The sequence below is a fragment of the Castanea sativa genome, chromosome 6 (genome assembly GCF_040712315.1).
Source record: "Castanea sativa cultivar Marrone di Chiusa Pesio chromosome 6, ASM4071231v1".
In the NCBI taxonomy this organism is placed as follows: Eukaryota; Viridiplantae; Streptophyta; class Magnoliopsida; order Fagales; family Fagaceae; genus Castanea; species Castanea sativa.
In genome coordinates, this window is record NC_134018.1 from 32,960,706 (window position 1) to 32,986,084 (window position 25,379).

A 25,379-nucleotide genomic window follows, 5' to 3' on the forward strand; every position below is an offset into this window, starting at 1 on the left:
TGTCAATTTTTTTTTTGTTTATTGACTTTTTTTATAAAAAAAAAAAAAAAAATTCTAGATGGTTGATGTTAATTAGTAATTTTACATCTAAAACAAGATACATAATTAATTTTTTTTAAGTAATTTTTAAATATATAGAAGACCTTAGTTCATTTTTTTCTTTACCCCTCTAAATGCATCAAGCCACCCCTGTTACATCACTTGCAAATTATAGTAAAATGTGAGATAAAATGGGTAAATATTCTTATTTTAAAACTATGTAGAAAAATACCCCTGTTTTGAAACTATCTAGCAAAATATTCCTATTTTTGGAATTCGATTTTAACAAAATCGAATTACAAGTAAAACTCGACATTGTTAATGTCGAGTTCTATGCATATTTTGTCACTTAAATTTTTTTGAAAATTTAAATAAAACTTGACATTATATCGAGTTCTACTTAAAAATACACTTAGAATTCAATTTTGAGAACATCAAATTTTACACCGAACTCGAATTTGTTAAAATCAAGTTCCATAAAAATGACATTTTGCTAAAAAATTTAAAAAATGAGATATTTTGCTTTATAGTTTTAAAATCAACCATATTTACCTGCCCTCTCCCTATTTGACAGATGCAGTCTAAATCAAATGGTTGGGCAGTAATGGTCAGGACAAATACTTTATTGCCAGGGTCAAGAAGTAGTGATCTTTGACTCTTTCTGGGGATGGATGTTTATTTAATTTGCACTTTAAATTGTGTGGGCCCTGTGGGGGTTCTTTTCTAATGTGGACAGCTAAGGGTCAATAGTGGCGAGGATTCTGCACATGTATGGTTATTGGTTAAACACTTTGTCTAAATTTAGTTCAAATTCCTTTTGATGATGACGATGAGCTCTTGATTAGTCTATGGGGACTGGGGAGGTAAATCCTATTGCCAATATGGATAATTAGCAAGAGAAAGTAATTCATTAATTTGTACCTTTGTTCAGCAAAATGGCACTAGGCAAACTTCACTGGTTGGTTATTCAAGTCTCGCTCCTTAGTCCTTTCCAACCAACTCACATCTGGTTATGTTTTTAATGGGTTGGACCCATTTGCAGGTTTGAGCCGCACTCAGGGCGGAGCCATGTTCCCCCCCCCCCCCAGTTTAAATTTTCTACACAGTGTACATAGCAAAAAAGATATAGGCCTCTCAAAAAAACTATAACCAACCCTTCCATTTGTTTAGAAGATTTAAACTTTATCTAACTAGTAAAATTTATCATCAAATAAAATAAGGGTGCGGATAATATATATATATATATATATATATATATATATAGAATAGTGTCAAGTTAAGGTTAATATATGCCCTAGGGCATTTTAGAGCATATATAAATTATTGTAGGAAAAATTTTATGAAAAATTAAAAAGTATTTAACTTTTTTTGCGGTTAAAGTGTCAAACCTATAAAATAATAGTTAAGCTCTCCAATTATTCAAAGACTTGTAATTAATCCAATGAACAATAACCTATTCTCTCCAAATAGAATAAATGTCAACCCATTTCAAAACAAAACTTTACATTTTCCTCTTCTTTCTCATTCTCAAGCTACGTGTTTTTCGCTTCTTTTTTTTTTTTTTTTCTCCTCAATATTGCTGCCAGCGACATTGTTTAGTTATTATTAAAAAAACAAAAAAACAAAAACAAAGCTCATTCAACACAACCATACAAAACGGAAAACCCTCATAGCCACTAAAACCAATATGTCCTTTCTTTTTCTATCTCATTATAGTAGAGTGAACTTGAAAATGTGTGAGGATGTGGGTTTGTGCTGAGAGATAATTCATTAAAATATTTTTTAAAATTAATAATATGAATGATGAGGAGGATGTTGCTTAAGATAATAGTGGAATTTGTTTTTCTTGAATGTGAGTAACATTTATATAATTGAGGGAAAAAAAAATCAAGGTTACAATAAATATGGCTATGGTGAGGATGGTGCTAGGGACGGACTGTTACAACTTACAACGACAAATATGGCTATGGTCCCCTTGGAATTTTTTTTAAAATAATATATTAATTATATGATTTAAAAAATGTTGGGACAACAATAAATAGCTAGTCCCCAAAGAATCCAAAAAATTAAATTTGCCAACTAACCCAAATTTCTATCTAGTGACCCTATTCACCATTCCCCCCCCCCCCCCCCCACCTCAACAAGCCCTAAAAAATACTAGCAAAACAAAACAAAAATTTTATCACAAAATAAAAATAAAATCCTCATCAACCCACGAAAATGCAAATGACTTTTGAGTTGTGATTGTTTGCTTCACATGACAATTTTTTTTTTTTTTAAATATCATTTAAAATTAGAAGAGAAGTTTGACTCTTTAGGATTTAGATGCTACCATATTGTCTAGCTGTGCTTAAAGGATTGTTTAGGTTTCTTTATTTGTTTTCATCAACAACATTACTTTTCAATTAGGAATCATAAATGGTTAGATTATTTTTAGCTCAACCAATTAAGCATCGTTAATTGTTAGATTACTTTTAGCTTAACTTTGAATCCTCAATAGTCACATGAATCTCTTTTGAGACTGCTTTTCTCTAAAACCCTCCAAACACTTCATGCATAAAGATGTGTTAGTTGAGTTACAAAACTCTTGATAAAATCGTATAAATCTTTTAAAGTCAATGATATTTTTCTTTTAGTAATTAAATAAGTTTTATCTATAAGACTTCACATATCATGAAAATTACTATTAAAAATAGAAATTCACCGTTATGAGTATAATATATTCAACATTCTTTTTTTTTTAATTTGTTAAATATTTTTTAATTGTGCCATTAGTTAGTACAAGCTAGAAAATTAATAGTCTACCAACTTGATTATGAAGTGGTTATTTTTGAACCTACTATTTCAATTTATACCGTGACTATTGAATATGCATTCGATCATAAATATTATCAAAATTATATTTCACAACAAAATGAAAAATGATTAATGTAAGGTCACAATTTGCACCCAAACTCAACAGTAAGAAGAGGATAGGCCCAAAAAGCTTAATACAATGAAATTTGTAGAGAGTGAGCTTGAAATCTAGATTCTAGTGATGTTGGATAACAAAAATGATGGGCTTGATTGCAGCGTCACACACAATGAACTGTTTAAGTAACAGAATTTATCTTCGGACACAAACTGAGGATGATTTGTACTATATTTCCCTTTCTCAAAGATAAGTTACAGTTATGGATGCTAATGTGCACACTGTTTTCTCTTTTTCTTCTCTCCAATCCCCCTCCTTGAATGCCTTTCTCTTTCTTTTATATCATCATCGTCCTTCTCTCCATCTTCCACATATGGATCAAATCACCAATCTAGATAATTGTCCCATCAGCCCCTTCCTGAAGTCTTCAGATAATAGCTATAAGGCTGATCATCACTGTTCAAATGTCATTTCCTTAGTAATGCGGCCAGAGGTTTAGGTACAGAACATTCAATGCGGCGGTAGCAGCTTTCTCTAAGATATTTCCCATCCGTTCTTCTTCTTTGTGCCCTTGTGAAACATATCTTCATCCTCAAGACCTTCTAGAATATCATTCTAATCACCATGGCGTACCATCTAACATTCACTTCACTTAGCCGAGGAGATACCCTTTCTCGGACTACTTCCATCAGCCTCTTTCGCAACAGTTTGCTCGTGAGCCTTCAAATTTGATATCATTATTACCACTAAACCGTCCTCGGACAAGTACGTACCATCGGATCAGGCCCAAGGCCCAAGAACATGCCTTGGACCTTCTGTCCTCACAATTAATATATACGATTTAAAAATTGTTGGGAAAACAATAAATACCTAGTCTCCCAAGAATCCAAAAAATTAAATTTGCCAACTAACCCAAATTTATGTCTAGTGACCCTCTTCACCATCCCCCCCCCCCCCCCCCCCCAACAACCCCCAAAAAAATAGTAGCAAAACATAACAAAAATTGTATCACAAAATAAAAATAAAAATCTCATCAACCCACCAAACTGCAAATGACTTATGAGTTATGATTGTTTGTTTCACATGACAATTTTTTTAAAAAATATATTATTTAAAATTAGAAGAGATCTTTAGGATTTGGATGCTACCATATTGTCTAGTTGTGCTTAAAAGATTGTTTAGGCATTCTTTATTTGTTTTCATCAGCAGCATGACTTTTCAATTGAGAATCAGAAATGGTTAGATTATTTTTATCTCAACCAATTAAGCATTGTTAATTATTAGATTACTTTTAGCTTAACTTTGAATCCTTAATAGTCACATGAATCTTTTTTTAAACCGCTTTTCTCTAAAACCCTCCAAACACTTCGTGCATGAAGATGTGTCAGGTTAGCTACAAAACTCTTCGCAAAGTCATGTAAATCTTTAAAGGTCAATGATATTTTTCTATTAGTAATTAAATCAAGAATATTTTGCGAACTAAGGCTAGCTTATGTCACTGGCGAGTCCTTGATGATCCAATATGTGAGGCTTGTGGAATGGGAGCAGAAACTTGTGGTCATCTTTTTTGGGGTTGTGACCGAGCTTGTGAGGTTTGGAATAGCACGAGCATTCCTTTTGATGCACAAGGATTGGCTTTCCCAGCGTTTGTGGACTTTATTTGGCACCTGATATTTAGGGTTCGGGTGGGACAAGAGTTGCTGGAGTTGGTGGCCATGGTGGCATGGTGCATGTGGTTTAACATGAATGAGGTTTGGTTGGGAAAGCCGAGGCATCAGGGTTTGGCAATTTTGCAGCGAACTCATTTCCTTCTGGATGAATTTCAAATGGTTAACCTCAAGATACATTCAGCGAGGTGCAACAAAGATGCTCAATGGTCACCTCCGAAAGCTCCTTTGTATAAACTTAATGTTGATGGTGCAACATTTGAGTCTTCTCATTCTTCGAGCGTCGGGCAGCCATTTGTGATTTTGTTGGAAGAGTAGAAGCGGCTTTGAGTAAAAATATACCCGTAGGCCCATTAGAAATTGAAGCTAAAGCTTTGGAGGAAGGGGTTCATTTTGCATGGGATGTGCGAGTCCGAGAGGTTTTCTTTGAATGTGACTCAAAGATTGTTGCTGAGGCTGTGAATGGATCATGTGAACCACCAATAACTATTCGTAATATAGTTGAGGGGATACAGCATAAGCTAAAGGATTTTAGGGGAGTACAAGTCTCTTATGTTCGATGGCAAGGCAATTATCCTGCTCACATCTTAACTCAATATGCTAGGAATTTAATTAATTTTGTAGCTTAGATAAAGGAAAATCTTATTATGATTGAGTCAGCTTTGGCTCAAGAGATAATACTTTTATCTTCTTCTTAATAAAGTTACAATATTCTTATAAAAAAAAGTTTTATTTATAAGACTTCACATATCCTGAAAATTACTATTGAAAATAGAACTTCACCATTATGAGTATAATATAATTCAACATTCAAATTTTTTTAATTTGTTAAATATTTTTTAATTGTGCCATTAGTTGGTACAAGCTAGAAAATTAATAGTCTACCAACTTGTTTATGGAGTGGTTATATTTGAACTTACTATTTCAATTTATACCGTAACTATTGAATATGCATTCAATCATAGATATTATCAAAATTATGTTTCACAACAAAATGAAAAATGATTTTCGATTGGGATCTTTGATCTTGTATAATGAAAAAAAATGCTATGAAGTTTAGTATAAAGTTAATAATAGAGGGATTTAAAACAACATTGAGTTTCATTTTGAATAATTACATATAATGAGTTGAAATGTATCAAGAAAACCATTTTTTATGATATTTTGCTAATACTGAATATAGGCTAATTTATTTTTCATCTATTTATTTATTTTTAAATTTTAAGATATTTTTAAATTCCTGAATGGGTAATATTTTTTGACAAGTTTTGGATCCTTAAAGATAAATTTTGGTTTTATTTTTATACTAGGCCCAAGTTGAAGACATTCCTGGGGTTGAGCTGATTTAAAAGCCTTAAACTTAATATGAACTGTACTTTTCTTTTCATTTGTTTATTCGGTCCATGGTCATTTTCAGCTTAGGCTGCACAATAACTGGGCCTCCCGGCTATCCACTCATCTAGTTCAATCATTAATAGGCTCCAGGAGAAAATTTGGGTGAGACGAGATTCACCAGCGTCTATAACTTTTTCATTAGTGTCATTGTCACATGGGAAGGTGCAAAAATGTGTCTAGTTTGATTAGGGTCAAAAGCGAACCAAGCAATTAATGAATAATTTGAGCGATAAAAAACTCATTCATGTCCATTTCTTTATAAACAAATCAAGCTTTAGTCTTAGTTTTAAAATAAACAAGCCGAGTCCAAGAAAAAAAAATTATATGTGAACAGTAGAGATTATACAAAACAAACGAAATTTAAGATCGTTTATAGACTTTATAAAAAGCTTGATATATGTTTATTAATGATAAATAAATTCATTAAACATATATATATATATATATATATATATATATATATATATATATATCCCAATTCCCACATGAGTTCACTACCCATAAAATTAAATTTCTCATTCTTTCTAAACTTATTAGGCACCACTTTAATTACAATTTTTTTTTTAATTCAAGTAGGCCACGTGTGGTTCTTTCCCTTTCAACAATTCATCTCTCTCTCTCTCTCTCTCTCTCTCTCTCTCTCTCTCTCTCTCTCTCTCTCTCTCTCTCTCTCTCTCTCTCTCTCAAGAATTGATCAAATCAGCGGCGTGGTAGTATAGTGGTGATGCAAGTTTCTTTGATCTAGTTTGTGGAGGTGGTGGAGCTCCAATCTAGTTTGTGAAGTTGGTCGAGCTTCGATTTGGTTAGTACAAGATGGTGTAGCACTTGGTGGTTCTTTCTCTCAGTTGCTCATGGTAGAGATATGGGCGGAACTCATGGTGGCCTCATTTTTAGTTTGTTTGAGCAAATCTCTTCGTAACCTTCCTTTTGGTTTAAATTTTTTGAAATTTATTCAAAACTCATAGACATTTTGTTGGTACATTTTTTTTTATAGTAGCTTAGCTTTGTAATTTGAAAAGTACTTTGTTTTTGTTTACTTTTTATTTTAGGAGATTTAAGCATTTGATAATGTATTGGGTTAAATAATCGATATTGAGCTTAAAACTTGATATTAAACTTGAGTTTGAGCTTTGATATTGAGCTCAAATAATGAATCAAGCTCAATCAAGTTGAGCTCAAGCTTTTGGGCTTTCTAATGGGTTTAAGCTTGAACACTTGACATTTATTAATGAGTTGAACTCAAGCATGCATAACTTGAAAAGGCTCGGCTCATTTATAACCCTAATTTTGATTGATTATCCAAAAAATAAGTGTGATACTTTGATTATTTGAGCTACGACAATGAACAATGGTTGTAAAGTTGTAACTTGAAATTGTAAGGACTTCACCTTTTATAAAATAAAAATTAAATTGTAAAGTTAAAATCATTTCGAAGACACCCAAGTAGTAAATTCAATAGATTTAAGATGTGTTTAGATACCGCTTATTTTGCTGAAAACTGAAAACACTGTAACACAATAATTTTTAAATATATAAATAGTGTCTGGGACCCATTTTTAATAAATTTTTTGCTGAAAAAGAAGTTTGTGGATCCTGCAAACAGTGCACGAGACTCACGAGAAGTGCATTAACTTTGCTAAAACGCACTTCTCAAAAAAAAAAAGCACAAATGCAAGGATAGTGCTGAAAACCAAACAAGTACTTAAAGAATACACTATAAACCTAGGGGCTCCAAGTTCTATACACAACATTATCGAGTTAGGGTGTTTTCTAGGTGTCACATGAATTGAACATAGATGAATAGTAGGAATGGCAACGGGTTGGGTTCGGGCCGGGTTTTTGCATACCCGAGGGCCAAGACCCAAAACCCAGACCTAGCCCGATTATTAATCGGGTTTTTTTCCCGGGGCCCATACCCGCCCCACCGGGCCCCGTTTATCTTCTTGGGCCCAAATCTAGCCCAACAAAAAAAAAATTTTAAAGCTCATTAAATTTTTTTTTCATAGATTCAAGCCCATTCAAGCCATTTAGGGAGTTACGGTTACAAATCTCAAATGCTCAATGATATATATGTATATATATATATATGAGGGGATTTAGTAATTTAACATAACCGGGTTTTTATCCGGGGCAGGTTTCTGGTCGGGTTTCGAATTTTTTATAGAACCTGGACTCAACCCTAACCCGCTTCGGGTTTTTTTTTTTTTTTTAAAACCCATATCCGACCCTATTCTTTATCAGGCCGGGTAAAATTCGACCCATTAGGGTCGGATCAGACCGGGTATCCGCAGGGCGGATCTAAATTGCCATCCCTAATGAATAGCCCGGCTAAAGCCTAAAAGTTTTGGACAACTCTTCATTATTAAAATAAATAAAAAAACCCCTTCGAGCTGACAATGTGCTGGGTTTGGTACGTTTGTGATGCATGAATTTCCAGGCCCAAACTAGCCCAGTCCTACAATATCGGAGCCCTATCTAAAAGTCCAACCATTTCTTATCCGTTATCAGCCGCCAAGGAAGTAGGAAGCAGAAACCACAGCACAGGCAGGCCCAAGACCCAAAACCCAAAACCCAAAACACATCATAAACTCCTTCACAAACCCTAATTTCTAACATAGCCGCTTCAGCGCTTCCTATAAATTAGACACAAGAGAAATCTTTTTCATAACATCATCTTCCGCCCCTCCCTCTCACTCGTCTCACCTTATTAGGGTTCCGAGGATTCTTCTAAGACTCCATCTTCTTCAGGTTTTTAGGTTTTAGCTTTGCTCTCTCTGTTTTTTTTTTTTTATTTATTTATTTATTTATATATATGTCTCTGTCTCTGTCTGTGTTTGTTTGAAGTGTGCGGTGATGAGGCTATTTGTGGACTAGAGTTTCTGATCTGGGTTCTTCTTCCCATATTCTGATTACAAACCCTTGGCTGTCTGAGCACATTACCGAGTCTATTTCTCTTTTTTTCTTTTTTTTGGTTTTTAATTTTTTATTTATTTAATATTTGTGTATAAAAGTTGCATGATTTTTTGAATTGGGCTAATGATGATAACTTTATTATCTTAGCGGATTTCGGTGAGAGATTTATTTCGATGATCTGAATGTTACACACACTGAAGCCCCCTAATTATATGTTGTATGTTGTCTTTTAAATATTATATTGTCTCACTTTGTTTTTTTTTTTTTTGTTTATTGCTTTAAAATGTTGAATTTGGTTGGTGGGACTTGGTTGCTATGATGAGATTAAACACTTGGATAGTGTTTTGGGCAGTGGACGAGACCCAAAAGACCTCGCCGTGAGCTCATTTTATCAAAACGACTTCTCCTTCCACTGAGCTCTAGTCCCAGCAAATTCATTTTTCAAATTACGCAATTGTGTGCTATATATATGTGTGTTTGTGTTTAATTGAATCTTTAAAGGTTTGAATGAGAATAGATGATTTATGCAATTTTGGGTTATTTGAAAAATGATATGTGAATGGATATCAATTTGCGCCCATTACCAATTCTGGAGGATAAATATAGTTCCTCTTGATGTAATGGCTCGGGCGCTATATCAAATTGTGGCTATCCTGATCAATGGTTCTTCAATCCCATATGATCCTGGAAACACCTCATACATTAATTGCATAGAATCTAAACTTTCTCAGATTAAGATAAGTTATGATGAAGCTTTTAATGGGATTCAAAGGTCATTTGATTTATACGTAATCTTTGATTACATGTTAACTTAGCGGATACCTTGATTTTCAAGAGTGGAACCACTAGCGCTCTTTTTCAAAATTCAAGACCAACTTGAACGAAAACCAAGTGATAATCAAAATCAAACAAGGAATTAAAATAATCTGGGGTAAAATTTTTGGGATAATTACAGGTGAATCCCACCTATGGTTTTCATTTCCTTCATTTTCAGTTTCCATTGTGCTAGCTGCTTCATTTCTATTCTCTCCCTCAGTTTTATCAGCAACCAAATACTAATAAGAAGAAGAGGAAGAAAAAAAAACTAAATTTCTGACAGTTTTCTTGGAAACCAAACAGAGGGTCAAAAAGAGAGCTGTCAAAAATGACCTGATGAGAAATCAGGTGGGTCTTCTTCCTCGGTGTCCTTGCACAAATAAAACTCAGTCGATTTCTTGGTCTGAAAATCAGGCGGGAGTCTAAAAATCAGGCGGGTAGCAATGTAGGATCATGGGTTTAGAAAGGGTGAGCAAGCATGAGAGAGAGTGTGTGGAAGAGGAGTATTTGATCTGATTTCATATTTGATTTTTTGATGAAACATGTTATTAGAGTTACCTAATAATTAGAGGTGGGTTACGGAGTTTAGACGGAATGAATTACGAATGGATAAAGTGTCAAAAATGAAACCACATGTGAGTAAGTTATGAGTAAGTTATATTCGAGGCCAACTACAAGTGGGTAACCATGGGTGGGTAAAGTGTCAAAAATAAAATTACATGTGGATAAGTTAAATTTGAGGTAAACTACAAATGAGTAAATTGTAATTATTCTAAAATTTTTTGTTGTGTATCTCAAAACAAATTATTGAAATATATTTTACAGCTAGGGACATATTTGTTTTTTGAGAAGAACTTAATTAAAAGAGTTTCATTTAATATTCAAATGTTTAATTATATCTTGAATGATAGTTATTTGAAATTAATCTTTTAACTTCATTATGTATATGATTGTCAGCTAAAAGTTTAGTAATGTTTTTCCGTTTTAATTCAAATGAAAGACCATTTAATAGTTTATAAAGTCGCACTCGTGCTAAGTGAGTTTATGAAATCTGAATCTCTTTTTTTGAACGACCAATGTAGTTGTTAAAATCCGAAAAAAAATAACATATGACAGAAAGTCAATTTTCTGAGGTAGAGAATCTTATCAAAATTTTCTGAATTCTGAGGTAGAGAATGTGAAGTATTGGTAAAATCTGTAAAAAGAAAAAATTACACATGACAGAAATGGAATCAATTTTCTGAGGTAGAGAATGTAAAGTTAAGCAAGAAAGATATATGAAAACCGGATAATTACAGGTCATCTATTTCGTCATTTTTTATTAGTAAAGCATAAAACATTCTTAAAACGGTTAATAACAACCAAGGGAAACTCTGTTCTACAATTCTAAAATCCAAGATTGTCACCCCAATTTCAGAATTTTTTTAACCTTGTAGAATGCTCTAATTCCATCGTTAATATTCCCCAAGCATTTCAAATGGTTATTAGAAAGAATATGGGGTTTTGCCTTATTTTGTGCATCACCTAATTTCTAATGCATTTGGACCTGGTCATCCATTTTAAGTGTTAGGAGGATATGACCTCTCAAAAACATTTGGGAATCTGAACTTGGAATTTGGCATTATTGTACTCCTTTTGACATATTTTTCTTAATGATTAAGCTCGATTCTTTACCTTTTTGGTTTGAAGTTGAACTTAATTTATGGCATATGAAACAAAAGCATGATCAAAATCCTACCACTGGTTGGTGATTTAGAGACTCAAAAGTCCTTTGTCTAGAGCTAAGGTAGAATTTTGTTGTGAAGGCACAAGATCATGGCATATACTAGTGGTTGAAGAAGAGTACATTGCCAAGATAATCAAGTTGTCCACAAGGTATTCGGCAATTGGAAGATCACCCTTGATGTACCGGGTAAGAACTAACCGCTCGTGCTATCCTTGCTACTAGGGGATTGGATATCCCCTCCATTTGCCTGCCTTGTAATGAAGCTCCTCAATTCATAATTCATGTCATGAGAGACTGCAATTTTGCTCAATGTTTTGGGAACTCTTCCCCCCTTATGCAAGCTTCATTGTTTTATGGAGCCAGTTCTATGGACTGGTTGTGGTTAAATGGTTGCAACTCTAAGACATCCCCTACCTCGAAAATCAACAGGGGCATCATTTTCTCTTTTGGAATTTGGCATTTACGGCTCCACTAAAGTGTCGTTTGGCTACAAAGAAATTTGAAGATAGAGACATTATAAAAAGCTATTAAATTTGCCTATATTAGCATTAGTGGGAAGCTTCCTTCCTCTCGTACCATGATCAAAGTCAAATGGTTTCGACTTCTTATGAACTGGTATAAATTGAATTCAAACGGATCTTTACTTGGTAATCCCTAACTGGCAAGGGGAGGAGGGCTGATCCGAAACAACAATGGAGAATGGATCAAAGGCTATGCTAGAGCCATTGGGTCAAAGGCTATCCAAATTTTAATTACGACTTGATTAATTTTAAGCAACACTTAGTTAATGTGGAATATACATGATTAGCAAATTAATCAACTGAAAGTATCAATATGTGCATAGATAAACATAATTGACAATCAATGAAAACCATAAGGAGTCAGGGAAAGAGAATGCGAACACAAAATAACACGCGATGTCTTATTAAAAAAGGAGAACTGATAAGAACTCAGTAATTCTTAATCAAGCAACAAAATTAGATATGGTAGTTCTTCGAGGGAATTAGGTGAAGAATAATTTTGTTACAACCTCAACCATCATTCCATCCCCCTTTAAAACAACTTGCCCACAAGGTGAAAGTAAGAGCAAGGTTTTCAGATCCGGACCGTTCATTAAACAGTAAAAGAGAGAGGTTCAAGGTTTTTGAGGTCGAACCAAGGTCAAACCGGAGTCGAACCGTGATGACGTCATAATTACTTTAATAATTATTTAAATTATAAATAAATATATTAAATAAATAAAAATTGAAAATTTAACTAAAATAATCCAAAACAAATATAGATAGTATTATTTATAGCATAACTTTCATAATACAAATAAGAATTATTAAATTTTAAAAAAACATAAATAGCTATTGAGTTTTTAAATTATTTTTAAGTCATAACAAAGTACATTTAGTACCCAATAATTTTTATTTTATAAATCTGGATAAAATAGTTAAGAGACATGCCCAAACCCATTTTACTGCAGATCCTTTTTTTCCCAACTCCCAAGCCCATTTGAATAGTCAATGTTCACCACTTATTATGAATTTAAAAAAAAAAATCAAAAGCTAGATCTGAAGAGCCATTTGAATAGTCAATGTCCATGCATTTAAAAATGGTTAATGTTAAATAAATAACAAAACCCAAGGAGGAAGTGGTTGATAGCAAGCAAGCACTATAGTTGACAGCAGCCACAGCACTAAACCACGTAATAAGTGTTCAAAAGCGGTAAAGAACTCTACAACATTTTTAGCAATGCTTTCACAATAAAATTTATGTGAAAATTTGTTACTAATTCTAATTTGAACCCACCATTAAAATTATTTTTTTACTTACCAATATTAACTAATAACTATCTTTTACTTAAAATTTATTATGAAATATTGTGAAAATATTGCGGTAAATTGTGATTTTTTATTCTTTTTCCTATCTTTCCTTGCATCACAGACCATACATTTTTTTTTTCTCTTGTTTTTTATCCTCCACGCACATTTCCCCATCTCCATCCCCATTCCCATTAGATTCAAAGGGAACCGTGAGAAGCGATCTAATCACAGTTCTCAGAACCGTGAGGTCCAACCACGGTTCCCACGGCTCCCTGCTTTTTTCCTATAGAGCGGTTCTTAAGGCTAAAAGAACCGCAAAAATGATCGGTTCGAGGTTTTTTCGGTCGGACTGTACGGTCTGGTCCAGGTTTCAAAACCTTGGGTAAGAGTATTGACACCAAATATGTTCTTGAAAGGCCTTAAATCTATACTAATATGCAACCATAATTGCAAGTAATGCAGTTGCTATGTAACTGGTACAAATAGCCTCCTTGTACGTCAAGGGTCTGTTTGGTTAGAGGATGGAAAATATTTGGTTTTTCCTCATGTGTTTTTGGTTAAAGGGGTGGAAAAGTGGGAAGATATGAAACTCTTTTGTTTGGTTGGAGAGAAAAAATGGAGGATGAAAATGTAGTTTATATAAATTGACTGTTCAGTCCTTTTTATATAATATATAGAAATAGATATATTTACACTCATTAAATAATATAAAAATTAACACAAATACATATAAATTTATATTACGTTTCTTTATTATTATATATAATTTAATATTTATGGGCAACAAAAATTGACTGTGTTAACTTGGAAGACAGTAAAAAAAAAAACTTTATCCTCTAGCCTTTTCAATAATACAATGACCTCTTCCAATAAAAACTGGGGAAGGAAAAAAAGAAAAAGAAAAGAATACCTGGAGTTCACATTGCTGTGAAGATGCTGAGAGATAAGGATGAAGAGGCAGTTAGGTTGATAGGTAATAGGACGTGAGAAAGTGAGAGGGATATGTGAGAGTAATAAAAAGTAAGGGTATTTTTGTCAAATAGTAGGCCTCAACATTTTCTCCCCTATTTTTCTTTCCATTTTAGAGAGAAAAGTTTTTGTAGGCTCGAGTGGAAAATGTCTGGACCCCACACAAAAGTTTTCTTTCCTCTCCTCCCAACCAAACAACACACAAATTCATTGTATCTCAAAAGTTTTCCATCATCCCTATTTCACCTTCAAACAAAGACACCCCAAGGGTGATCTTCTAATTGCCCAATACCTTAAGGATAACTTGAATACCTTGGTGATGTACACTTCTTCAACCACTTGTATATGCCATAATGTTGTGCCTTCCCGAGAAAATTCTACCTTAGCTCTAAGCAAGGACTTTTGAGTCTCTAAATCACCCAATAATTAGGATTTTGATCATGCTTTTTTTTTTTTTTTTTTTCATGTTAGCAATTCTATTTCTTTCAAATCCTTGACCTTGGATTGATCCTTGGAGACCTGGTCAATGGACTCTAAAGTCCTTAACTCTTCTTCAGTCACACCGTCTAACTTCTCCATTCTTTCATCTTTGGTTATTTCTAAGAATTGATTATGTGACTCTTGCTTCTTTGATGGTTCTTCAGTCATGGTCTTGAAAGTTGCTGAAACTTGGGTTGTTGTCTCTTGAATCCTTAAAGGTGTTTCTAAACTGAATTTTTTCGAGAGTTGCTTCAGTTGTTGCTGCAAACTTTCTAAGAGTTTCCATGTATCCATTGGTTGTGGCACTTCATGGTCATGAGCCCTCGAAAGTGCACCCATTAATGAAATTGGTTTATGCTTGATAATTCCCTCCATAGAACCAACGCATGATGTGGATATCTTGTGAGAAGAGCTTCCACAAAAGTCCCCCAATCGATGAAGTGACCAGCTTCTTCAAATTTTTGGAACCATATTAGAGCTTCTTCTTCCACATGCTAAGAAGCTATAAAGATCTTGCAGTACCAAGGAGTTTTATGATAGGTGAAAAATTATTTGCATGGTGAATCTAACTGTAAGGAAATTTTCCATTAAACATAGGAAGTTTCATGGCTTGGTTCTCTTAGTTCCAAAATTAGGTTCTTGAAGGAAGTTTTTGCTCAACAATGAAATTGATTTTGTTGTAGATTCCAGAACTTGGACAAGTTCTGGGCTTGGATTTCCTACAAAATATGTTTGGAGAGATTCTACAATTTTGGTGTAGATATACACTCACTTCAATGTAAGCAATCTTGTCATTGATTTGGAAAATTGATCTGGTTCTTATTATGGTGGCAGGAAAGTGGCTTCGACACCAAATGATAAGAACTCAGTTCTTAATCAAGTAACATAAATCTATGGTAGTTCTTTGAGGGAACTAAGCCTCTTAGTACAGTAGAATAGATAAGAGAATAGAGAGAGCAAAGAGAAGGAAATTGCATATCATTCTTCAATGTCCTTTTTTACAGTCCATATCCCTCTTATAGTTGAGCTATCTGCTATACATTGGTATAGTTGTGGATTCTGTTATACAATTGATTATAGTTCCTTCACTAACTAACTAACCGACCACACAACTGTTACAACTCATTACTAACTAACCCTTCAAGCTAATTAGTACAATAATAAAACTCCTATCAAGACCCTAGCAGAAAACCTCTCTGCAATCCGACAAGCTGAAATAATCCACTAGCCAATCAGTTAGAGTACATAAATACACAAAGACCCTTCAAGCCTAAGCTAACCAAAGTACTTGAGCCCTCCAAGCTTAAGCTATTTACGGACTTCACAGAGTCTTGTCTTTTCTAGCTTTCCAAATCCCGAAATTGAACCCAATTGCATCTTCCAAATATTGGTATGAACCCAATGCTTCTCAATTGCTCCAAAACATCTCTCTAAACTCATAATGTGTAGATTGCGCTTGGGCTAATCATAGGATATGGAAACTGAGAGGGAATAGAGTGAAGAAAACTAAGAAAAATGTGTAGATGATTGAAGAATGACAATCACAAACTCTCAAATGAATCTCTAGGGTTCTCTCTTAAATTCTTCTTACAATTTTGTGAGTAGTAAAGGTATGTGTAGTGTGAATGAAAGAGGCTAAGAGACACAGAAAAACAGTTGTCAATGTGCCTAGTGACTCGCTGGCATACTCGCGACCCAGTGCCTCATGTGTTGCTCACATGATTTTCCAATAATTATGAATCACTTCCTGCAAACTAGCCTTCCACGTTACCCTCCAAGGCAGTTACAACCATGTCTGCATAGAAGAAAATCTGATGAAGCTTATTTCTTAATAGCAAGATAGATGCCCGATATTATGGCCACCCCTGCAACTGCAACACCAAGAGATTTGAGAATCTTCACAGCAGCAGCAGGTTTCGGCGAAGGAATTCCCAAAAGATCAATCACCTGCAGAAACGGGGAATATACTCTCAAGCTTGGAAGTCTGACATTGTACAATAGAAAATCTTATCCAAAAGGAACAAAACCATTTACGTAAAAGCAAAAGATAATTCAGAGAGCAATCTGGTGTCTTTAAGGATGAAGGTCTATAAAGGGGAACCAACTGAATGGTGTCTCTACAAGTATTTTTAACATTCTTCAGTGCTTATGGATTGGTTTATAGGGTGTATTAATTTTATATGCTAGAAAAAGTTCACTAACCACAACAGGCTGCTTCCAATGTTTCTTGATTCCTTGCAGATGTCCCTTTCCAACAACTGCTACTACTGAACTATGCTTGCTAGCAATTTTCAGTAATGTAGATGACATGTAACTAGAAACACAAGAAGATTAACAAGCCCAAAAAGAAAAGACAATCCTAGAGAATATATTGAAAATCAATACAATGAAAAATAAATGCATCAATTTAAGTCCACCAAATTCATAACAATCAAATGGTGTTAAGCATACATCCTGTCATATATATATATATATTAATTAGAAAGTTGTCCCCAATCCATATTTATATATTCTGCAACCAAATTTGAAGTACAACAGAATATTATCATATATGGGGAACAATCAACAGCTTGTAACTGACTTACAATTTCAGTTTCTAGGCTATGCACTTTTCAACGATTTCCTTTAAAAAAAAAAAAAAAATTTCAACGCTTTCAGAAACAGCGTAAAAAATGAAGTCAAAGCCAATAAGCAGGAAATAATGAATAGATGAAGTAGGGGAACAACAAAAATATGAGAAAAGAAAGAAAGCAAATTAAAATCTAGGCATCTGCTCCAAATCATAGAAGCTTCTAACAATGAGCTTTCTCAAACTAGTGGGACTGGGACCAGTATGAAAACCAGTAGTTGACTTAAAATTTTGGAACAGATGTAGAATGAGAACATATAGACTAATCAAGCAGAAAAAAATTAGGAATTAAAAAAAAAAAAAAAACTGTAGAATTAGGTGAAGCCCTCCAAAATTAAAGACTTTAAAAAGAGAACGTCTCATTATATGAATATAAACAGATTGACGATCAAGAAGAAACTTGTGTTTAGACTACACTTTAGAGATACCTCCTGCATTACCCATAATACATGGAAGTAAAGGACCAGGGAAAATTTGAACATATATTATTTATTATTTGCTTAGTAAGGTCCAAATCAGAGAGGTAATTTACCCCATCCCAAGTCCCAACTCTTACCTCTAGATACAAGGCTTAGGAGCCACTGTCAAAAACTGCAAATCAGTATCTATTTTTGCGATAAGTAAAAAATAAAATAAAATTGAATTTTGTCTAGATCTGCACATAGAGATCGAGCCACTTGAGTTGAAGCATATATGAAGCATATATCAAAACATATACGAAGCCAAAAGATACTCACCGATCTCGCTCATGTACAAGGGTTTCCATTAGGGTTGGGAACTCCTTGCTCATCTCTTAATACAATAGGGTTAGCACGTCAAAGCAATCCATTTCCTTCAGCTGAAGATAAGAGAAAATTACAATTAACTAAATTCAGCAACAAAAAAATGAATTTCTAAATTCATATAGATACATAGCATTTGGTATTCCTACATATGGCCATAACATATGAAAATAGGAATCCTTTTAATGATGATAAATTATGAATATAAGAAAGCTTACCATTTTTTTAAGATCCTCAGGGCTTGGTAAAAATACAGCATGAAAAAGTAAGAAGTATAGTAGTTTTATCTTGTGCCACAATGGCATTTTTGCCCAAGTCCTCTGTATTGTAATCTGCTTCAATCAAAATCAACGTTTTAATAAGGTAGTCCTTAAATTGTAAAAAGAAAGAGGGCAGGGAGGTGTTAATCAGGCTTCAACATAAAAGTGCATTAGATTAAAGATAGACAATTCTTATACTGCAAAGATTCAAATAACCTTTTTTTTTTATAGGTACTTAAAAACTTCTATTGAAGATTGAAAAAGAGCACACTGCAATGTACACAGGCGGTGCACTAGGGATGCTACAGAATAACCCCCCTTTTTTTATTGCTACTGGTAAGTTACACATGCATGGTGGTCCTTGAATCCACGACCTCATCCTCTACCTTGCTTTTTACAAAGGGAGGCACCAGCATAATTGCAAAAGCGAAAATAGAAGTCATCCTCCAATTAACATTCAACATGTAAGCAAAGTTATCGACAAAATAAGGCCGACTCCAAAAGCCAAATGAATAGCAAGTTTAGGTGGCTGAGAACAGAACATTATTATTATTTTTTTTTTTTTACAGAGATGAGAACACAACGTTGAAGAAGCTATAGAAACCGGGAGAGCACCAATAATAAATAACATAATAATCACTTGAAACCAAATTTTTAAAAAAACCATAAATTTTGCAAAAAGCAATAATAGAAGCAATCCACCAATAAATATTCAACCTGATAACAACTTTGTTGACTATATGTTTATGACAAGAGCACACACTTATATACAGCCCTAGGTTGGTTGTGGAACAAGCTATTCATACAAGGAGCACAGCACGTAATAAGAAGAAAGTGTACTGACATACTTATCACAGGATTAAATCTCATGACTGGTTTTGAGGTTTTCATGGATATTACCACTTATTTCTCTCTTATACAGAGTATTGAAACATTCTTGGCCCTCAGAATAGCAATGTACTCAAACAAAATTAGATATTAACAATATCACCAGTGAAACACTTGTGAGTAATGTATATTTTATTCATCCAAGGAGTGGAATATGGCAGGGATAAAACAGGAGTTCGATACAAAGGGGTAGAGTGGGGGTGGGGTTGGGACCTTGGTTGATAATGAATTAAATGCACCAAAGTAAGATTATGGAAGAAAAAGAAAAAAGAAAGTAAAGAATGGAGGCAGGAATTTTAGGGCGGGTTGAAATACACACATGATCCATGGACCACAATGATTAGAATTCCAATCAACCAAAAAAAAATCATATCTTACCTGCACTGGACGGTCCCCAAGAATCACCCTGGCACCATATTTCATTGCTTCTTCATATGCAACACGAAACTCAGTACCAGGACAAGCCCCAAGATTACCAGCAACCTGATAGAAAATCATGAATATAAGTTCTTTTGTTTTTTTATTTATTAATAAGTAAACGGAAAGTTTTATTGATAAGAGAAAATAAAATCTACATCCACAATACACAGAACGAACAGAGGGTAGAAGATCATGACAGATTACATAAGTCTAAAAATTCCAACAAATTAGAACAAGAATGACTACTCCAAGCAGTCATCTGGTCATACAAGGTCCAGAGCAATAACAACTTTAGTTCTGAAGGAGAAGACTCGAACCCATCAAAATTAGATTGTTTTGTTCTCTCCAAATAATCCACATCAAACATAGAGGAATAGCACCCCCAAACAACCGCACGACGATGCCTACCAAAATCCCCTTCCATCACTCCATTAAAGCCAAGACATTTTGAGGAATTACCCATGCGAGTCCAAATATACCAAACACCATGGACCAGATATCATAGGCAAAACATCAGTGAATTAGTAAATGATCTACACACTCGCCACTTCGTTTGCACATACAACACCAATCCACCACGCATACCCCCTCTTAGGAAGGTTAGCTAAGGTTAGAATATTCCCTTAGCAATTGTCCACACAAAGAAAGACACTTTACTCGGAACCAATGCCTTCCAAATACTCTTCCATGGGAAACTTGTGAGATGCTGAGAGGACAATGCCTTATAATACGACTTAACCTCAAAGATCCCACGTTTAGTAAGGCTCCATCTTGAGCAAACCTCACCCACATTTCCAAGCTTGACAGAATACAGCTTTTCTAGGAAAAGCACCAAGGTCTCCACTTGATAATCTTGGCAAGGCCTGGTGAGATGAACATCCCAAAAAATATTCCCAGAACTGGTATTCAAGTACGCTGCTACTACAGCATTCTTATCTCGGGCTAGGTGAAAAAGATCCAGAAATTCATCCTTAAAACTTATATCACCACACCAACAGTCACACTAAAAACTAATAGCAGTACCCACTGCCTACTTCCAACCATAGATATCTCACAAAGCTGTCCCACCCTCTTCAAATATGCTTCCAAAAACTTCCCCCATGCGCTTCTAACAATTCCCCCTAGTTCAAGCCTCCCCCACCGCAGCCATATTTTAAAGCAATAAAATTCCCCCCTTTTATATCAGGCCAAAATTCCCCCCTTTTAGTAGCAAACCACCACAACCATTTACCAAGAAAAGCACAGTTAAAATATATCAGATTCTGAATGCCCAATTGCCCTTGTTTGAGTTTTTTTGAGAGGTCCAATTCCCCTTGTTTGATTGGTTGGCAAACTTTTTTACAATCAACTAAATGGAATTTAGACAAGCCATCCAAATTCCCCTGAAGGAAATCCCTTGGCAATTTCTCTAACCGTAGAAAAGTTAGGAGCATGAATAATTAAAAATTTCCCATTTACAATATTATGAAGAGGAAGAGTGCAAAACACCTAGGCATAGAGACACCAGTTTTCCCCCTTTTGAGTGTGTGTTTGGATAGGCTTAAAATCCAACTTATTTTCACCACCAGCTAATGGCGAAATGCTTAAAGAAAGGATAGTCACTTTGGAAGCCTACGGCTAAGGCAAAGCCCAAGAATAAGGGGCTGTTTGGTTTTTTTTTCATCACTCATCACTCACTCAATTTTCGTCCCTCATCACTCACCACTTATCACTTAAAATACCCCAATTTCCTATACCCACCCGTTTGGCACATATCACTCAGTTATGTTTTCAACCAAAAAATCCAAAAAAATGGGACCCACAGACTGACCCAATGTCATAAAACTTTCCTCTTTCCCTTTTTTTTCTTTTTCCCCTCATCTTTCTCTGACTCTCATCTTTGTGTTTCTCTTCTTTTCTCTTCATAAAGCATCAATTTTTCTAGGCACTGCTTCACTTTTACCTACCTTATGTTTTAAGAAAAATAAGCCATCCCAAGAATCACCCTGTTAATGAATGACAGAGATGCAAGACACAGAAACATGCCTTGGAAAGAAACCTGCTGTAAAGTGTTCCGAAGATGTTATGCTTTTTCTTCCACATGTCTACCATCTCTCCCATAGTTGGTACCTGTAGAAAAAACAATGAGTACATGCTCATGCAGAAACTTGCAGGTTGTACTGAAGCCTAAGAATAAAGCCGGCTGTACAAACACACAAAGGCATACTAAACAATAAATTAACAGCCAATAGAGAAATATTAAGTTTTCTCTTCAGTTACTATACCTGAACTAAAAGAACTCAAGAATTGAATAGTTTAACTATGTACACATGCCTAATAGAGACGTAATCAAGGCAAAGAAGCACAAATGTGATCACTGTCTAGCAAGCAGGCAAGCACACATGCCTGAGCGTGCGTACACATATACACTCACTCTTTGATGGATTAACAACTGAAAAAACGAGAAAAAAAAAAAAAAAAAAAAACTTAAAATGACTTCTTACTTTTTCTTAGTCACAAAAGCGGTAGCACCCTATATAAAAACTAAAAATATACCACGCTAACAAGCTGAGAAAAAAAAGGTATCACTAAAGCAATATAAAAATCCTTACTAACAGATAATGCACACTATAATTCTGGAAAAGGTATTACAAGAGCAACTTAAATACAGGCATAACTTGTTCTTTCTTTTTTATAATAATTTGATAGTTGGGGGAACCTTGGACATCTTTGTTGGAAACACTAGAAAGTGCCAAATGAGCTACAAGCTCTTAGCATAAATACAGGTGAAACTACAAGTTAAAATTCTAAGGTAGGAAAAACATTTTAGAAAAATGAGCGAGTACAAAAGATCCAAGACACAGACCTTTATATTCTGGGGGGTAAGCACCGCCACTCGGCTTGAGCATAGTTCTAAGAAAACAACCTGTAATCAACAAACAAAAATTTGCAAACATACAGAAATTTCAACCAAGAATTTTCAACATTATAACAGGACTTCAATACTAGTCCAATGCAGGCACCTAATCTGACCTGCTAAATGACCCATCCATCAATCAAGTGTTTTATATGAGTTTCAATAGAGAAAGCACCTGTGGTTTCAAATAACTGATTATAGCTTCCACTTCTCTGCATGATTCCTGTAACCCACACCAACAAAAATCAGCATAGCTATGGATCACTCTCCACATCACTAAAGAACAACACCATTAATCTTATTCTTCATTAGTTCCATCTTTACACAATTTACTCAGTAATGATAAAGCAAGAGATCCCTTATCAAGAACTTATTGTTTAGTTGGTCTCTTGTTTCTTTTTATGATTCTTTGTAATTTTTTAAGATTCTTTGTGTCCATAATCATGAACATGAAGTAATCTTCTTTTTCAATCAATATTATAACTTATCAAAAAAAAAAATGAACCTTTTTTTTTTTTATGAGTAGAAAAAAATTAGGAACTTCCTCTTTATTTTTAACAAAATGTATACATAAACATAAATACAATTAGATTTTTTTTTTTTTTTGATAAGTAAGAAAATTTTATTAATCAAGGCTACTTCATGCAAGGAAAAGTAAGTAGCAAATAAATATATGCAAAAACAAGAGAAGATCCATCAAATGTTCCTGATCCTCAAAAATGCTCCCTCCAAATAATCCACATAACACACAAGGGTACCAAATTCCAAATATTCGAAGCATTCTTCCCCAACCAGTTCCTCCACCCCATCAATAAATCTCATACCTCCTTTCTTTGTCAACTTTCTCCCCACTAAGCCTACAAACACAACACCAATCTACTATTATAAGCCCTTGCCTTCTCAATTTATCACCTGTAAGAATCTTTCCCCGCGCAGCCGTCCAAACAATGAAATCTCTTGTTTATTCTACCGTGAAGTAATCTTCATTTTCAATAAATATTATTAATAATCAAACAAAAAAAACGTATCAAGAACCTCCTCTTTGTTTTTAACAAAATGAATATATAACATGAATGTCATAGATATAACTGCCAACAGTCTATTTATATTAAGCTAATGAAATCTTGTTAATTCTACCATGGATTTAGGATTTTTCTCTCTAAACAAACAGAAACCAAATGAGAATTTTCTCGGAGGCCAAACAAGAACCAATCCAGCGAATTACCTGGGACACGTGAACTGTGCCAACCAAATAGACATCGCAGACGCCACCCTCGGCAGTAGATTCGCACGTGAGAGCGATCACGTTTCTCGATAGTTCCTCCGGAAGAACTTTCCTCTGCTCAGAGTGAGGTTTGCGGGTGGGCGCGTGGGGGTCCAACGCCGGAGGAGGAGAGTGGGATTTGCGGCAGTAGGAGGCGGTGGCAGAGATGGTAATTTTGGGGGATGAAAAGCGTGCGAGGGTGAGGAAGGTGTGGTTTTGGACAGTACGGAATCGGAGGGCGCGTGTGTTTGTCTTGGTGGTGAAAAAGAGTGAGACTGCCGACTTGAGTTGGGAAGGTGAGTCAAGCGAGTCATATAAAAAATACCCATTTAGCTATACTGCTCTAGACTGTAGATGTGGCGACTGGGCTTCTTGATGTAAAAAAAAAAAAAAAAAAGAGGATAATCAAAGACTATGTTTATTTGGAGTGATTTTAGGTAGGATGGAAAATGAAGGAGAGAAAATGAAATTTTTGATTGTTTGGTTGAGGGTGGAAAAGAGGAGAGATTTTAGTGCAACTCAAAAGTTTTATCTCTTCCCTCCAAAACATAATCTCTTCAAATTAGAGAGAAAATGAGAGGGAAAAGTAGACATAAATATATGAGCAAAATTGCCCGCATCTTCTTTATATGCTACTTTTTTTTTTTTTTTTTTTTTTTTTTTTGGGCTACCTCAACCGGGCGGTATAAATGGGGCTTGCCTACCTCTCTGTTTCTCTCTTTCTTTCTTTTATTTCTTTTTTTTTTCCTTCTGGGTTTCACTGGAGGCTGTTTTTTTTTTTTTTTTAATATGATGATGTGCATCGGTGCATGAATCCGTGATTCACCATAGTACCATACAGTGGTTTTTTTTTTGGGGTCATTTTTTCTTTTTAATTTTTTAAATTTATTTCTTATTTTTTATTGGACATGAATTTTCATTTTTAATAAACTTTGGATTATTGCATTTTTTTTGGTTGGTTGTTTCCCTTTTTTTTTTTTTCTTAATTGAGCATTATTTTTAATAAGGACAAATGAGTAAATTTATACAAATTCTATTTTCTATCCTCCAATTTCTCTTTCCAATAAAATAAAAAAGTTTTTCATCCCTCCACTTTTCTATCCTTCCAACTAAACACAAATAAGAAAAACTGAAATCTTTTCTATTCTCCCACTTTTCTATCCTTTCTCCATTTTCTATCGTCTTACTTTTTTATCCTCCGAACCAAACAGAACCTAAAACAAAGGGAAATAGAGTTGGACTAAAACTCGACTACAACATTGATAAGGAAATAGCCATAATATAGGCTAAAAACAAACGATTACAAACACAAAAATAGGCACCACTAACATCATGCTAAACAACTCCTACAAACTAGGCAACAAACAGAAACAAACTACTGAACTCTTAAAGACTAGGATAACCCAAATCAATGCATTCTATCGTGCTGCTACTAATTTATTCAACAATCCCTCCCTTAAACTGATGTTCCACACATAACATCAATTTAATAAGACTCAATCTTTGAAGCGCC

General features: G+C 34.5%; 1 protein-coding gene, 1 long non-coding RNA gene, 4 other non-coding genes and 1 pseudogene across 6 annotated transcripts; 6 read left to right on the forward strand and 1 right to left on the reverse strand.

Annotated features, from left to right (window-relative positions):
- Positions 1–4,488: 4,488 nt before the first annotated feature.
- On the forward strand, positions 4,489–4,935 carry LOC142639814 (uncharacterized). Its single transcript, XM_075813954.1, has one exon. It carries the CDS (start codon positions 4,489–4,491, stop codon positions 4,933–4,935), a length of 447 nt encoding a protein of 148 aa, XP_075670069.1.
- Positions 4,936–8,632: 3,697 nt separating this feature from the next.
- Positions 8,633–9,987, forward strand: LOC142638894 (uncharacterized). The gene is made up of 2 exons (XR_012845083.1): positions 8,633–8,760; positions 8,857–9,987. It is a non-coding gene; the product is annotated as an uncharacterized LOC142638894 (long non-coding RNA).
- LOC142641804 (small nucleolar RNA Z157/R69/R10) lies at positions 8,854–8,951 on the forward strand. Its single transcript, XR_012845482.1, has one exon. It is a non-coding gene; the product is annotated as a small nucleolar RNA Z157/R69/R10 (small nucleolar RNA).
- On the forward strand, positions 9,043–9,128 carry LOC142641805 (small nucleolar RNA R11/Z151). The gene has a single exon (XR_012845483.1). It is a non-coding gene; the product is annotated as a small nucleolar RNA R11/Z151 (small nucleolar RNA).
- On the forward strand, positions 9,235–9,346 carry LOC142641806 (small nucleolar RNA Z152/R70/R12). Its single transcript, XR_012845484.1, has one exon. It is a non-coding gene; the product is annotated as a small nucleolar RNA Z152/R70/R12 (small nucleolar RNA).
- On the forward strand, positions 9,508–9,630 carry LOC142641824 (small nucleolar RNA snoR80). The gene has a single exon (XR_012845501.1). It is a non-coding gene; the product is annotated as a small nucleolar RNA snoR80 (small nucleolar RNA).
- A 5,690-nt stretch (positions 9,988–15,677) lies between the features above and the next one.
- Positions 15,678–24,505, reverse strand: LOC142640885 (uncharacterized; annotated as a pseudogene).
- Between the last annotated feature and the right edge of the window lie 874 nt (positions 24,506–25,379).

Excerpts from the sequence above, each read along its gene's own strand:
- LOC142639814 (XM_075813954.1), top strand. The coding sequence starts at position 4,489 with ATGGGAGCAGAAACTTGTGGTCATCTTTTTTGGGGTTGTGACCGAGCT.